Below are 16,798 nucleotides of genomic sequence, written 5' to 3'. Positions count from 1 at the left end.
CGATCCAAGATCCACAGTTCGGTACCCTCTACCCGAGATTCGCCAGTTTTGACACACACATTGGTGCTTTCATTGAGAGTTCCCTTGTGTGATCGCCAAGGAAACGATGGCTCGCTTAATCGTCAACATCGACATGTGTAACAGGGACATTTTTGTCCTCGGACAGATCTTCACGTTTGGCAACATCATGCTGCATGAGAATTCGAGTGGCCGCCTTGGCCGGGTCAGGATCCTCGCCCCCGATGAGGAGATCGAGTTTGAGAACCTAGAGTTCATCACCGACCCCCGAGGAGATCTTATTCTCACAAAACTTTCGACCCCCCGTGAAGATCTCTCAAACCCCGACGCCCTGACGTCACAGACGATGGACCACACCCTCAAAGTTTCTTCCACCCTGGGCCCGGCCCTAGAACCTGAACCAATCGACACATTCGAACTCTCTTCGGATGAGTACTACCGTGATGCAACTTTAAGCGCCCCGGGAACCGTGACATTGCGGGTTGACCCCATGTACTTTAAAAGCATGGGCTCCGTAGATGTTGCAACACTGAATGAGATGCTTGGCCGAGTCCAAGCTAGGGGATAATGAACGACCAACCTTCGGTCTACGATCAGATCGGGCTTAGACCCGACGACACGGAAAGTTACATCGCACCCATCACACACTTGGTTGCGACCCTTGAGGACGCAGTTGAAGGTTCGCCTACTCAACTACTAGAGCTTAAAATGGGCTATGTTCAGATCTCCAACGACCCGAATGGTCCCCTCAATGCGGAATTCGAGCTCTCCCCCGAACTCGATTCGAAGTGCGCCTCAGATTTCGAGCCACCATATCCGGCTAAGAACCCGGACCCCGAGCCCTTCGCACCGGACTCCCCGGCGGTATTTGACACAACCAGCAAACTGGGGATTCACATCCTGGCGGGATGCAAAAAATTTCCTCACCCACCTCCATGCTAGACACTCTCTCAGTAATTCGGAGAGGTCTGATATACAGAACCTCCGGCGCGTCAAGAAAAAGCAGGGGGGACATTCCAACACTTCTAGGCCAGATTCCTTCTAACCAAAAACAAGATACCGGACTGCAATGGCCAGGAAATTATAGAAACTTTCCGGCATAACTGCCATGATGAAGGAATTTTAAGCGCCCTCGCCCGCCGTCAAATTGACAGTTTCACCGAGCTATTTACATTGATACGCAAGAATTGTGCAATGGAAAGCACATGGCAGACTCGACAAATGCAAAAGGAGTCAATCTACACAGAGCAACGCAGAGGAGCTCGAAGGAAGCGAATACCCCAACGCTGGTCGACCGAGCATGGGCCCGACGAGAAAAGGATTAAACCCCTTGATGGATCAAGAATTGTTCTTGATAAACTATTGGACTGTCCATGCCCCATACACTCCACATTGTAGAACACTAGCTCGACCATAGCCTTCGAGCCTGCTGGGTCGTTGGGCAAGTAGTACAAAGAGGAGAGGCTATTCTCGGGGTCTCATCGCCCAACAAGAGTCCACCAACACCACCAGATAACAATGTCGAAGTCTTCATAATTTATGAGACGTTCTCCTCAAACAATTAGAGGAAGAGAGCTCTTTGAGAACTCTACCATGTATTCCAGGTGGCAACAACAAACTCATGGACAAATACACCCATAACTATGGGCGAGGAGGACCAGCCGAGAATTTGCTCCAGACGAACACCTTTCGCTTTGGTCCTCAACCCTATTATAGATGGCTTTAGGCTCCTCAAGGTACTAATGGAAGTCGGCAATGACTTAGACCTCATTTATGAGGATAATTTGGTTAAAATGCAGTTCGACGGGTCTAGCGTCGACCAAAGCACACCATCTTTCGAGGGATTATCCCCGAAAGAGAGGTGCGATGCACATGACGAATTTATCTCGACATGGTATTCGATACTGATTACCCACAAGTACAGGGGATCGTACCAGTCTTCACGAGTTGTATTTCATCCTAATTTATTAATTTGACACAAGGGGAGGTAAATAATATTTATTGTCCTTGACAGTTGAGTTGTCAATTCAACAACACCTGGGCTATCTCTGTGCAGCAAGGATTTAGTAGCACACCAAATGATAATAGTAACAGTAACAGTGATAGTAGCAATTTTGGTAATAGTGGTAATAGTAGCAATTGTGTAGTAGGTGTGACCATAGCAGCAACAGTAGTAACTTAACAAGATTCAATATATAAAAAACGTAGACATGTGGATCAGTGATGGATAATGATTTAGATGATATTGATCATGTAACAGTTACACACTAGGGCAGCACAGAACTAGCTCCAATTAATCAATATCGTAGGAATGTAGTCCATAACTTGCATGACATCTTTGTCCTACCCTCCCGTGGCAGCGGAGTCCTATTGGAAACTAAGAGATATTAAGGTCTCCTTTTAATATAGAACCGAAACAAAGCATTAACACATGGTGAATACATGAACTCCTCAAACTACGGCAATCACCGGCAAGAATTCCAATTACTGTCACCTTGGGGTATGCGGATCAAGACACGTAATAGGTGCATACAACTTGCAAGGTAGGATCCAAATCAATCTTATGTTTGTGAAAAGATACATGTTCAGTTCTAAAATCATGGCACTCGGGCCATAGCGACAAGCATTAAGCATAGCAAAGTCATAGAAACATCAATCTTAGAACATACTGGATATTAGGGATCAATCCCTATCGAACTTAACTCGATTACATGGTCAATCTCATCAATCCCACCACCGTCCAGCAAGCATACAAAGGAATTACTCACCCCCTATGGTGAGCATCATGGCGGTGTTGATGGAGAAGGGTTGGTGATGATGACGGTGACGAACCCCCCTCTCCGGATCCCCAAACGGACTCCACACCAGCCCTCAAGAGGAAGAACAGGAGGTGGCAGTGGCTCTGTCTGGTAAAACGCGACGAAAACTTCTCTTTGATTTTTTTCTCCGAAGATGTGATTTTATAGGAGTGGAATTAGGATCGGAGGAGCCATGTGAGCCCCACAAGCCATCAGGGCGTGGCCTGGGGGTGGTGCCCTCTTGGCTTGTGCCCCCGTGGCAACCTCTCTCCCGGAGATTGTTGCTCCATAATTCATTATAAATCCCGGAAATAATTCACAAAAAGGTTTGTCTAATTCCGAGAACTTTTATTTGTGCACAAAAATAACACCAAGGTAGTTCTGGTGAAAACAACATCAATTCGGGTTAGTTTCATTCAAATAATGCGAATTAGATTTCAAAACCAGAGCAAAACTGTTTGTAAAGCTAGATACGATGGAGATGTATGAACTTCCCCAAGCTTGACTCATTGCTTGTCCTCAAGCAATTCAATTGATAAACTCAAGTGATAAAGAAAACTTTTACAAACTTGTTTGTTCTCGTCGTTATACACATGCTTAGCTAGTGTTCAAGTCTTCAGCGTAAATTATAAATAACCACATCCATGGTAACAACTAAATATCTCACCTACTCATGGCAATACATAACTAACTAGCAGGCAATAATAAGATATATCACATCCAAATAATTTGTCAAAATAGTCATGATATAATATAGTGACATGGTAGTTCGCTAGCCCTTTCTGAGATCGCAAGAAGTGACTAAACATTATAGTTTGGAACAGAAAAGATCCTATCATGCTCATATCCAACATTGACTAGACACAATGCATAAAAATGACAATAGTGCTCTCCAGTCTGCTGCTGCAGGTAAGAGGGTGATGACTCAGCATGAAAATAAATAGATAGGCCCTTTGCGGAGAGATGCATTTATTTGCAGAGGTGCCATAGCTCAAAGTTTAAAACAAGAGTGAAAGTAAAGTTTATTGGTGGTTCACTTTTCTTGTGAACGTTACGAGAAAGGTTTTTAGTATCTTCCATCTTAAACTCATTATTGGTGGTTCTCAAACAGGATTGTAAAGTTTACTCTTTTCCACCATCCATACACAATCCATGGCTAACTGAATCCATGGGTGTGTGCCAACATACAATTGTCCCAAGGAGTTTTGTTTAATTAATTTTGATTATGCAGGACTAGGCATCCTTTTTACCAGCCTCTCTCGTGCAATGACAATGAATAAACGACCGTCTTGAGAATACCTCACTTAGCAAGGAAGATACCAACCGCCTCGTCACTCCATGAGCGAGACGAGTGCACAAATCAGATGTTTATTTCAATATTTAGAGGTGGCAGGTGTAAATTTACTAGGAACGGTAGGGTAATACCACATACAGGTAGGTATGGTGGACTCATGTGGGATAACTTGGTTTTAAGGATATTGGATGCACAAGCAGCATTCCCGCTTAGTAAAGGTGAAGGCTAGCAAAATATTGGAGGCGACCAGCTAGAGAGCGAAAACAGTCATAAGCATGCATTGAAAATAATCAAATTTGCATGAGTAGGATATGGACACTCTCAACTTAAATATCATGAAGGTTGCATTGGTTTTGAATCAACTACATGTTTGCACATGGGCCAAGTCAACCCACTTAAATTACTCTGAGGGAAATACCATACTACCATATCACATCATAACAATTTTAAATCATGTTGACACACAAGATAAATCATTATCCACTCCTAGTTATTTAAGCATGGCATGAGAAACTATAATCTTTAATATTCATTATAAACACGTCTACTCATGATATACTGAATCAAGATCGAATTGGCTAAACATATTTACAAAGACGGAAAACAAGAAGAGTTCGTACCATCTTCCTTTGCCATGATCACTTCTTCAAATATTGTCATTATTGTCTTTCATTTGCACGACCGAATGTTGTGATAATGATAGTGCAAGAATACCGTGGACTAAGCTGGAATCTACATGGTACTTTCATACAAAGGAGAAGACAAGATAATATTGGCTCATTATTATATTGACAATAAATCATAGAGGAGCCACTCAACATTTTCATGGTAGTTTTCTCCTTTCTGAATTCAACAAAAAGGAAAATAAATTCACAGAAACACACCGAAATATTTTCGGAGTTTATGTTTTTATTCACCAAGCAAAACAAACTAAGGTAAAACAAGAATGAGAAAAACTATTTGCACGGGAAAGCTCCCAAGATCCATGAGGAAATCTTTTGGGGTTTTATTTTTAATACTATAGCTAATTAAATGGAAACATAAAATCTAAAATAAATGAGAAATATTTTTGGGTATTCAAAGGTTTTCAAACAAACAAGAGGAATGCGGAAAAATAGAGCTAACATGGATATACAATGAAAGAGGATGAACACCGACAATTTTATGAAGTGTGTGAGCATAAATGAAGGTCGATAAGAAATACGTACTTCCCCAAAATTAGGCTTTTGCCTAGCTTGGGAATCACCACTAGTAATAGACGTTAGGTCTAAGAAAGTGTTTCTGTGGCGGCACCATGAGCATCCCAATCCTGGGCCTCGGCCTCTCCGTGTTGCGAAAAATGTTGACATCGCGATCTTGAGTCCTCCCAGCAACTCTCTTGGGGCTACGGCTAGAAAAACCTTTCCTTTAGAAATTCATTCTCCTAAGCACAAATTTCTGAAATTTTTGATCCACAAATTTATGTCAATAAAACTTAATGAGATTGAGAGCAACTACTCATATGGATACTTAGAGGCTATTTCAAGCATTCATACTACTTCGAACTCAAAAAATTTAACATGCAAGCTCATTTTCTGTATTACCAAGTGGACTAATTTATGAAAAATACAAAACACTATAGCAAAAACTAACTGGAGGAATGGAGGAGTCACATACCAAGGAACAATTTCCTCAAAACAGTTTCCGAAATGAAGTTCGGAGCAAAGAGATCGAAAATTTCAGTTTCTAGAGGAAGAACACGGGAGAGGGACAGCTAGGAATTTTTTTTCTCAAGGTAGAGGATGAACTGAGCTGAAGGGATAAGGTAATAGATGTCGATGCACTCCTTAGTAGAATAAAAAACAATGATGCGGTTGCATGTGCAATATCTACTTCTTCCGAACCAAAGATGAAGAATGAAGAATGCAAGATCAAGAATCCGCATATCAACAATGAGTGCATGGAGAAGATATTGCTTCAACTAGTTGGAGAAGTTATGGAAGTTGGAAATCTTCTAAAATGCATACTTGTGGTTCTTGTTTTCTTTGGTCTTGCTATCCTAGTAAAGATGTGGTGATGTCTTATGTATCCAATGTTGTTGAAAAGCAAAGAAATGCATTACGTTGGATCAAATTAAGGTGCAAATTTAGGTTTTCCGGGCCGGGAGGAGCTGCGCCAGATCAGACCCCGCAAAGCCGACCCGTAAAAAAGCATATTCCGCGAATATGTTTTTTACGGATCCGTTATGCGGGATCTGCATCCGCGGTCGTGCGCGCCGGCCCGCAAAGGCGTTTTTCCGCGAACTGCAAACACCTTTTGCGGACCGGACGGATGCGGGGTCCGCTAGAGTTGCTCTTAACGAGCTGCTCGGCTTGTTAAGACTCGGATCGTTAAGCTTGTGCTCGTTAAGGCTTGGCTCGCTATGCTCGTTAATCTTAACGGCAAAAAATTATGTTGAGCAAAAATCCATGCTCGACTTTGTTCGTTAAAAGCTCGTTAAGCTCGTGAGCATTTTTTTAACAGACTACAATGTGTTATGGCCTATGGGACGAGAGTGTGTGTGTAATTTTTATGAAGGAATATTATGAGTGCAAGCAGGGGCAGAACCAGGATTTGAATATGAGGGGAGCGAAACCTATTGTTAACGTAAAAGATGAAAATCATGGTATATTAAGTCCCATGATAGCGTGGACCATAAGGCAAAAGTTATGATTTGAAACTAAAAAATGATAATTGTCAGCAAAATGTTGGACCTTCAAGTTAAAGCAAATAGTTTGAATAAATATTTACCCCATGAGTTGTTTCCTGTCGTAATTTATAAGAAAATCTACTGCCATTGTTTCAAAGTAATTCCAGATTTAGGTTTATCCTAAGTCAAACTTCTTCAAGTTTGTAGAAAAATATACCAAGATCTGATACATTGAATTGGGTTTTTTTTAGAATCTTTAGAAAACATTCATGCTATGCATATTCAATTTTGGTAGATCTTAGCACGTACAGTAGCAATTTTTGTAAATATGATTGAAATTAACTTACGACAAAGGTAGAACTATAATTATTTTAGAACGATGGGAATAATAATAAAAGTAAGTAATAGCTATAAACTAGTAGTGTGTATTGTATCTGAATATGTGCATCTGCCCTACTCACGCGTCATCTATCCATATCTGATTCGCTTGCGTCTAGCCGTCCCATGCGTCGACCGGCAGACTGTAAATAGATGAACGGTGTTGTTGTCATGGCGAGTAGCGGCCAACGGCAATGACAAAGTCCCTAGCCCCTCGCAAGACACTCTTGATGGCAAAGCAACGGCGGTGGCAGCGTTCGCCCTAGCAGGAGTCAGCACAAACATATGTTGGTTTATATATCAGTCGAGGAATTTGATGAATTAGACACTAGCCTGTGACAAAATACTAATACTCGACCACAACCGTACGTGGGTTATTGGGTTATGGGCTTCTCTACTTGAATAATAGTTCAGTTAATTCTTAACATAAGGGTTAATTATGCAATTAGTTGTGACCATTAGGCATATACAATTCACACTACACACTACCTGCTATGGATCGTTGAGGAGGCGGGAGATTGGGAGGGGTCTGACCCCCGCTCGCCCTCCCTGTTTTCGTCCCTGGCTGCGAGAGGAAGTGTGGTAGTTTGTTGACATACGATCAATATAATGTTACGACAAATAGAAATATGCGTTATGTTGCGGTAATGAGCTTAATAAGGTATTTATCGAACTTGTTAGTTCGTTCGTTAAGTTTGTTATAAACTTAATAAGCTAAAATCAATGATTGAGCTCCGACCTTAACAAGTCAAGCTATCGAATGCTCGTTAAGCTCGCGAGCTTGGAGCTTTTGGTCAGACGGGATAAGATAAACGATATGGATATATGATGAATCATCTTGTACGCGCGGACAAGCTGCGGGGGCCACGAAACGAACTAGCGTGACGAAACGGGAGATATACACCACGGCAGGACAGGACGAACGCAAAAGGAAGGTGGATGCGTGGATAACCGCTCCGACGCATAGCAGCAGCGTCTTGGATAAGCAGCACAACTTTTCGTTTTTCTGTTGGATTGATTGACGGGGCTTGGATTTGCTTCCGACGGCAGCACAACCGTCTCCCGTTGGCCACGGCAGCCGGGCCAGCCGTTCATGTCGAAAGCATTCCAAGACGAGCCAACACTTTATCCCATCTTTTCTAAAAAAAAAAGGAAAGAGTTTTTGAGCTCGAGCTCGAACGGTAAATTCCAAAAAAATGAAAAACAATTCAAAAAAAATCTGAAATTTTTCTGGGGCAAACATTGACAAAAGTTTGCCATGCTTACAAAAACTCATCAAAGAATCACATTCATGGAAGTCATGGCAAAAGAAATGATGCTTCAAAAGGGTTATTTTCAAAAGCATTTTGAAGTGCTGATTTTTTTTATATATTTTTATTTTGCCAAAACTTCCACGAATGTGATTTCATGCTGAAACTTTGAAAGCACTTAAAACATTTGTCAAAGTTCATCATACAAAAAAATCAGAACTTTTTTAGTTTGTTTTCATTTTTTACGATTTTACTGTTAATCACAAGCTCAAATGAGCTTACGGAAAAACACTTATTCCCATCTCTAGTTTGTTTGTAGCCATTGCTGTGAAGCGCCTCTAGCTTGTGCATCTCACAGCTTTGTTCAATGAATCCAACACTTAACGCTAGAGCCCCAATGCTTGAAACTACATACAGAATTCCATGGGAAACATACAGTACACATCATCAGGCAGCCCACGAGGACCAGACGATCAGTCCGGTGTTCAGCTAGAGAGAAGCTCGAGAGAGGAGCTTCCTGATCTACAGCACTTGCTTGGTTTACAGATACAGAGTACCGAGTGAAGTAATCCATATCATATCATCAGCTACAAGAGTGGGCTTTGCTCCCAAATTTCGATCCCCGTTCATCAGATTGCGCAAGGCTCTCTTCTTCTAACTATTCCTGCTATCTCCAGCTGCAACGGCGGGCATTTGCAGTCGAACTTCGGTTTGTCTGTCGGCTGACTTCAAGCTCCAAAGGTTCTGCAGACGCATGAGTAATATCAGTACAAATTCTATTATATCTCTATAAGGCTGTTTGTTTATCCTATTATATTTTGCAAGCATCAAACCATAGGCATGAACAGTTTAATTAATTATATGCAACAGAGCATTGGCACTCAAACTATAATATGGAATTAAGCGTTGGAAGGGGAAAAACATGAACGGTTTAAGAGTTATAGGACCAAATCTACACTCAGCCAATAGTCAAGGGTCTGTCAGATATGCAATTCTAGTTCAAAATGCAAAGCGCCATGTTGCTTCAAAAAGGGAGATCAAGCTTTATAAAGATTCATTGCTATCAAAATAGGGCTAGCCATGTCTTTAGCAAATTTTGCTCCGACGTACTGCATGCTGATAAGCTGTAGTCCAATTCAAAAACCCAGTTTGGACCATCCTTCTGGAAACCCTATTTGATGAAATGAATCTCTCTTTCCAGCAAAAAAAAATGGGGGGCTAATATTAATTTTTCCAAATATGTATGTGTTGAACAGAAATCCAGATAGCTATGACAAGCAAAGTAACTCACCAAAAGGTTTCTACAATCATTGTAGATACCAACAATACTACAATTAGCAAGCATGATAGGTGAAACAGCAGCTGAAAGGCTTGCCACTTCTTCTCAAGGATGCCTTCTTGGTTGCCCTCACAGCACATTGATCTTCACTGACAGCACACTGATCCTCGCTGACAGTACTACGCATGCCTTGTGCCTTCTTTTGAGCAGAACGTAGTTTGCCCAAAATTCTATCCATCGATGATGACCTCTTCTTTTCAAGCTTCATCTGTAATACAAAGGGCAGAACATGTAAGTGTGTAGCCAAAGCATAGAAACATTAGAAATAGTGCAAACATGGCTGATTGTGCACAACCAGAAACAATACCTCCAACTTCCGAATTGCTGCCTCTGCTTTTGCTTTCTGCAGATTTTCCCAAGCAGTGATCTTTGCTTCCTCTCTCTTGCACCTTGACAACATAATTACTTGGTTTCAGCAACAGGATATATGTCAATAATATATAAGTAATATCCAATAGTTATTGAGGACGACAAACATTATTATCTTGTGTACAATAGGAAAAACAGGACCATCACTTAGCATAGCAAACAACTAAAAGTATGATTTCTACGAATTTATACATAGAAATCCAAGATTCACTCACTGTAAGTGCATATCTAGTCCATAAAACATTTGGACCCATTGGTGCCGATTTTTCCTTTTTCATTATTTGCCAGTTGCTGCCTTGATAATTAGAAAAAGTTAGACTTTCACAATCTATGTCCTCCTATTCTAAAGATAGGAAACCCTCTGGAATTCACTACCAGAAGGGAACCTATAATAAGTGATCTTATGACATCATAAAACACCATCATGCACTGAATTAAATTTGTAACATGATACTCCCTCCGTCCCAAAATAAGTGTCTCAACTTTGTACTAACTCTAGTATAAAGTTGTACTAAGCTTAAGACAGTTATTTTGGGACGGAGGAAATATGTGCCAGTTTGCTGAAGAAAGAAACTAGTTAAGTTGGAATAAGGTCCAGAACTTTTGGAGTGTGTCATTTCAGTCACAGTATTTGCATGTAACTCCAGCTATTCTTGCAACCTCAAATTGTGGAAGTTTGTCCAACCCACAGTTAACTGTCCAATCCACAGTAGGCTGCATCATAGCGAGATCTATACTCGGTTTGCAACAGCCAACATACATAGCTCATTAACCTTTCTACCCATATACAATATGTACACTGTCAGGCATACAGCCAAATTAGCTTGGGACTGTAGGATGACCTTTTTATTAAACACAACAAACATTTCCAGAAATGCGAGTCATCTGTGGACCTCTTGCTGGGAACTCTGACAGCAGGATGGGCCATATATGATTTCAGTTATAATACCACAATGAAAGGACTGTGCATGCCTTCGTGCTAATCTGGCAGTAGTGCGAAATCAATTTACTCGTAGACAAAATGGCAAACATGAAATAAGAACTTACTTTGATATGCATCTTTCTCTTTCTAATTATAGAACATGTGACAAGTAGCATATCAGCAGGCTCCATTGTAGCCAGATCTATACTCGGTTTGCAACAGCTACCATACATAGCTCACTACCCTCCCTATGCATATGCATTCTGTACACTGTCTGGCATACAACCAAATTGGCTTGGGATGTAGGACGACCTTTTATTAAACACAACAAACATTTCCAGAAATACAAGTCATCTGTGGAACTCTTGCTGGGAACTGACAGACGGATGGGCCATATAAAATTTCAATTATAATACCACAATGAAAGCACTGTATGTGCCTTCGTGCTTATCCGACAGTAGTGCAAAATAGTTTACCCGTAGACAAGTAGCAAACATCAAATAAGAACTTACTTTGATATGCATCTTTCTCTTTCTTTTTCATCAAAAGATGGAGCTCGGGCCTCTGTAGTCTTCTTCCTCCATTCCACAATATTTGTTGATCGCTTATCAGAGCCTCGTGTTACATGTCGCTTGGACCACCGGGTAACAGTTACTTGATCATCTACCTGCACATCCCTAACTTCAACCTTAGGTGTATGACTATTGGATTCTCTAATAGCATGTCCTGACGGCAAACTGGAGCAGGAATGCCTCGCTTTTGGGGAGGATGATATTATACTGTCATCAGGACTCATTTGTGTGGCAACATCTTTCTTTATAATTGGACTGGAAATCGCAGGAGTCGCTCCTTGTTGGCCTTGTAAGACATCATCTGTGTACAGGGTATAAAGATAGTAAGGTTGATTTCTCTCACCGTTGAAGATATGGCACACGATAGAGTTGTTTTAGGTTTCTAAACTACTTCTGCTATTTGTCTGATCTTTGTAAGGGGCAAATAACAGACTTGTTAAACCCTACCATTCGTATATATGATTACGGGAAAGCCTTTTTTTAACGTCCAAACTAATGTAAACCAAAAGTGATGTATGATTTGAGATACACAACGATTGTGGGGTTGAAATGTAGAATCTCCTAATTGTTCAACTTCAATGTATTGGCGTGTATAAGAGTTCCATCTTATGATCGAATCCATACAATATATGAATATATTTTCTTGTTGCAGCTAATCAGACAGATTAAATGCGAAGTAGCAAAAATGTGCTTGATACTGATGAGAGGAAACTAGCTCAAACCTTGTGCAGCTTCCTCTGAGATATGAGCAAAGGCAGATGCCTCCATAAGTGTTTCTGTCCACGCATGCGTACTTGATGATCTCCAAATATACGGCTCCTTCTCAGCCGAATAGGACCTACTGCTTCCATCATCCCCACTTCTGGCTCTTCCACTGCTGAAGTCACCATTGCGCGCATGCCCTGGCATGAGAACCCCAGCAGAGAAAGGCGAATGAGCCGCAAAATTAGCGGCCGCCAGAACACCATCGAAGCAGGGAATCATCGGCGAAACAGATGCATAAGCTCCTGGAACACCAGCAGGATGACCAAGCGGCCCACTCTTCGACTTTGGCCGTCTATGATGCGGCGCCGGTGCAGACATCCTCCCCATCCCATCACAAGAAACCGGGCTCAAGATCCACTTCTCGGCGTCCTCCCATTTGGACGGCAGCTTCCTCCCATTGTTGAAAGGAAGCACAACCCCGCTGCCCCCATACCTCCTGTTGGCGCCTGCCCCCAGCGGCACCCGCTCCGAGCTCCAGCCCTTGGGGTACTGCATGTTGCCGGCGCAATGCCGGTGGTAGTTGGGCGTCCCGGGGCTCGGAAACGTGCCTGATCTGCTTCGCGACGACGCCGTGGAGCTCTTGCTCATCCCTCCCACGGCAGCCCCGAGCAGGCACCTCGGCGAGAGCACGAGCAGCTCGATCCCCCCGAACGCGTCGCCGTTGCCGAGCTCATGCGAGGCCGCCGGCGGCCGCGCCTCCGCCCTGAGCTGCAGCTGCTTCTGGCACTCTGCTAAGCAGACAAGCAAAAACAAACAGTGAGCGATCACTTCGCTTCACTCGACGGTAAAGGCATATCATGTAGTAGCTGTGACGCCGGAGGGGGATGAATGGATTACCTTTCAGCGAGTGTGAGAAGGAGTCGCCGGCGGCCGCCTCCTCCAAGCCGGCCGCGTCGTAGCCCGCCTCCGCCTCGTCGTCGTCTGCGTAGGTGTGAAAGGGGTTAGCTGCCGAGGCGGCGGCGCAGCGAGGAGACAGAATGCGGGGCACTGGGATCGCTTGACCCACCTCTGGGAGCTGTGGCACGCGAGGCGTGGCTGCTGCCGCGCAGGTGGAGGTGGTGGAGGAGGCCCGGATCTGGATCGGGCGCGCCGCGTGGCCCCACCGGCGGCTGCGAAAAGAGCCAAACAAAGGGAGCGTCTCTCAGTCTCAGCAAACCGGAATCCGGGACGGAGCACCGACCGAGCAAGCTCGGGCACAGTCACCGCCAAACAGCGAACGGGAAAAAAGGCGACGCAACGGGACGAACGAGCCAGGCAATGATAGAAAAGCGACGCAGCTCCGTTCGAATTCCTTTTGGCTTTATCCCTTGCTCAGGCGGAGGGTTTCGAGGTTGAACTGGCCCCGGCGGCGCGCATGTGCGGCGACGTGCGCGCGCGCGTGCTCTGGATTGGATTGGATCTATTGACTCTCGCAGCAGTAAAATAATCCGGCGAGTGAAGCGGTAATGTGGACGCAATGCGGAAGAGGGGTAGATAGGGAGGAGAGGTTTTTACAGCGGGTGGCGGCGCGGGGCGCCTTCGGCGCGGCGGCGGCTTCTTCCGGCGGGAGGACGGAGGGTGATGGCGGCGCTCGGTCGCTGGGCCGGCGGGGAACCCTAGCCCGGGCGCGGCGCGAGGCATGGCCGGCCGCGCGGTCGCATTCCCCGATGACGGCGCCACGGCGGGGCAGTCGATGAGCGGGGCGAGGCGGGGCTTCCCTCCTCTCCGCGGATTAAAAATGGCGCGTGGATGGGAGGCAAGGCAAATAAAGGCTCAGGAAGATGATGCTACTACCACCTCCACTTCCACATTCCTTCCTCGGTGGGTTTTGTACGTTTGTTCGCGGGCCGGGCCCGGGCCGGCCGTGCTCCTGCGCCGACGGGGGTACGGCGAAAACTTCCCGCCGTCACGTTTCGCATTCGAGCGAGGCAGCACGGCGCCTCAGCGCGTGCACTGCTGCCACGCACACCTGGGACCCGCCTCTGCTACGCTTGGGGCCCGCCTGCCTGTGTCTGTCAGCGTTGGCCCTGCCGTCGCGGGGCCCGCGGCGTCGGAGCAGCTTTGACTTGGCGCGAATCTTTCCCGAGCGGGCGCTGGACCGTTCGTTCATGCTGGTACCGCGTTTTACGCCCGGCCTCCTCGCGCACGTGGTGGGCGGGCCCGCGCGTCAGCGGGACGTGTCGTGGGGTGGTGGCGGTCCGGGCCGGGCGCACAGTGCAGGGCGTGGCCCGGCCAGGGGAGTAGGGATAAAACTACCTCCTCCGTACCTAAATATAAGTCTTTTAAGATATTTTATTACTATGTGTCTACATACGAAGCAAAAAAATGAATTTATACTCTAAAATATGTCTATATACATCCGTATGTAGTCCATTAGTTGAACCTCTAGAAAGACTTATATTTAGGAACGGAGGGAGTAGTATACACTGCTGTTCCGTTGGCATCGAGGCGAGCCGGCAGGGCAGTGCCATGGCCATGCTTGCCAGGCAGGTGCGGCAGCCGCGTGCCGTGTCCCGTGTACTGATGATGGCTGCCACTCTCCGCACTGCCACCGGCCAACCATCCACAATCCTTTTGCTCTTTGTTTTCCATTCGGTGATTGCTCTCCATGGCTAAACTCACCCCGCTCACTCTCCTGTTTTTTACTCCAACAAACTTTCGGCGATAGCCAGTGCCCAGTAGGGTTAAATTAGAGGGTCAGGTCCAGGTAATTGCATGCTTTTGCTGGTACTACTATAAGTAATTGGCATGCTTTGTGCTAACAGATGTCAGGTTAAACTAGACCTAACGGTCTAGGGAGATGCGGCATTATTGAAGTCGTGCTCCCTGCGGCGCGTTGGGCGGCGGCGACGCTTTTAAGGTCGGTCGGGTTCGGGTCGGGTGCGTGCGGTGACCATCAATGGTGGACTCGCTGGTGTCGCCGGTGGCGGAGGACTAGGCAGCAGTGCGCGCGCGCGGCGGACGCAATCAAAGCCATGGCATGGAACGTTCGTTCGGCTCGCTGTGCTCTTTTCGTGCCGCGGCAAATGCTACGGTGCCGCACGGATCACGGCTGGCTGGTGTGATGTGATGCGACAGGATGAACGGACATTGATGGACGCGTCGTACCTGAGCCCAGCCCCTTGGGTACAGACAGAGTAATGTCGTGGGTGCGTGTGTGTGTGTGTGTTTGTTTTGTTCCAATTGATGGTTGTTAAATATTGACGGCCCAAATCTGTGATCGCATCACTGAAATGGATTAGTAAGAGGTTGTAACGGTCATCTGAATGCATTAGTACAGGTAGTACAATTTGGAACAATGGAGTAGTACAATTTGGTATTACGTACTAATAGTAATATACTAATACAGAGCGTTGGATTCTCTGGCAAGGTCTCGTTTGGAACAACGGTGCTGCCTCGCCTCAACCGCTAGTGCGTGCTTCGTGTATTAGTTCGTCTCCTCCTCACGTGGCTTTTCTTCTTCTTTGAGATGCCTACTCACGTGGCCATGAGAGAATCTGTGCCCTTTGCTTATTTTTCTTGGCGGTTGCTGCTTCGTGCTTTTTCGAAAAATAACTCCTATGCGGTAAAGATATTTTCAAGTAACATGATGGTTTGAAACGATCACGATTGTTCATAAGTTACAGACTGTTCTGCATTGCAGTGGCGGACCCGGGATTTGGGAAAGACCGGGGCTAATTTCTATTGCCCCAAAACTATGAAAAAAAAATACCTTCTAATTCCTTCTCAATAACATAGTATATTAGCAAAAACACACTGATGCATATATGGAGTTTTGAGGTGATACATTAGTTCAATGTTTAACCAAATGACAATAAGAAAAGCATAAAAAATGCGGTGGCATAATAGCATAATCAATATGCAGTGTTGATACCTAAATAAATAAGCTTTTGCTCCCATCCTAGCCTACCATTTCTTCATCAATAATAGGAGAAGAACTAGAACCTACACAGATAAGAAAAAATAATCAAGAAATAATACGGATAAATATATGATACATAGTTGTATTGGTAAGAGCTAACATACCAGTAGCTACACGTGGTAGTTGTTTCTTGGGTGACCTCATACTTTGAAAAAACTCCAAAATCTTATCATCTTCGATGCTTGCGAATATGTCTCGCTCGATATAGCATAACATACTATGATTCATCCAATCATCATTCATCTTGTTCCTCAAATCAGTCTTTATAATCTTCATTGCCGAGAATGCTCTTTCTACTGTCGCCGTTCCAACCGGCAAAATTAAGGCTAACTCAATAAGACGATATACCAATGGAAATGTCTTGTGTCTCTCTGTTTGAACCATCTTAACAGCAAGCTTCCCAAGATCAACACAATTTGCAAAGTCCGGATCATCTCTCGCATCAACAATAAATGTGCCAAGCTGATCCCAAGGACTATACACTCATATTGAGAGAAGTCATCGGCATACATTCTTGCAAGTTC

The 16,798-nt window shown here is 44.6% G+C and overlaps 1 protein-coding gene across 4 annotated transcripts; it reads right to left on the bottom strand.

Annotated features, from left to right (window-relative positions):
* Window positions 1-8,769: 8,769 nt before the first annotated feature.
* Window positions 8,770-14,148, bottom strand: LOC123401272. 4 transcript variants are annotated; one of them, XM_045095034.1, is made up of 9 exons: window positions 13,868-14,148; window positions 13,380-13,482; window positions 13,211-13,294; window positions 12,331-13,104; window positions 11,561-11,909; window positions 11,162-11,173; window positions 10,053-10,134; window positions 9,698-9,953; window positions 8,770-9,150 (listed from the first exon to the last, which is right to left on the bottom strand). In XM_045095034.1, exons 1-8 carry the CDS (start codon window positions 13,991-13,993, stop codon window positions 9,741-9,743), a joined length of 1,743 nt encoding a protein of 580 aa, XP_044950969.1. In that variant the 5' UTR covers window positions 13,994-14,148; the 3' UTR covers window positions 8,770-9,150; window positions 9,698-9,740. The 4 variants fall into 4 exon arrangements, 3 of the variants coding, with proteins under 3 accessions (XP_044950969.1, XP_044950968.1, XP_044950970.1); XR_006611067.1 differs by lacking the exon at window positions 11,162-11,173 and adding an exon at window positions 9,517-9,599 and having other exon boundaries at window positions 11,549-11,909; XM_045095033.1 differs by lacking the exon at window positions 11,162-11,173 and having other exon boundaries at window positions 11,549-11,909.
* Window positions 14,149-16,798: the final 2,650 nt, after the last annotated feature.

Source organism: Hordeum vulgare, chromosome 6H (genome assembly GCF_904849725.1).
Source record: "Hordeum vulgare subsp. vulgare chromosome 6H, MorexV3_pseudomolecules_assembly, whole genome shotgun sequence".
Lineage (NCBI taxonomy): Eukaryota > Viridiplantae > Streptophyta > Magnoliopsida > Poales > Poaceae > Hordeum > Hordeum vulgare.
This window is presented reverse-complemented; position numbering and strand designations above follow the sequence as displayed.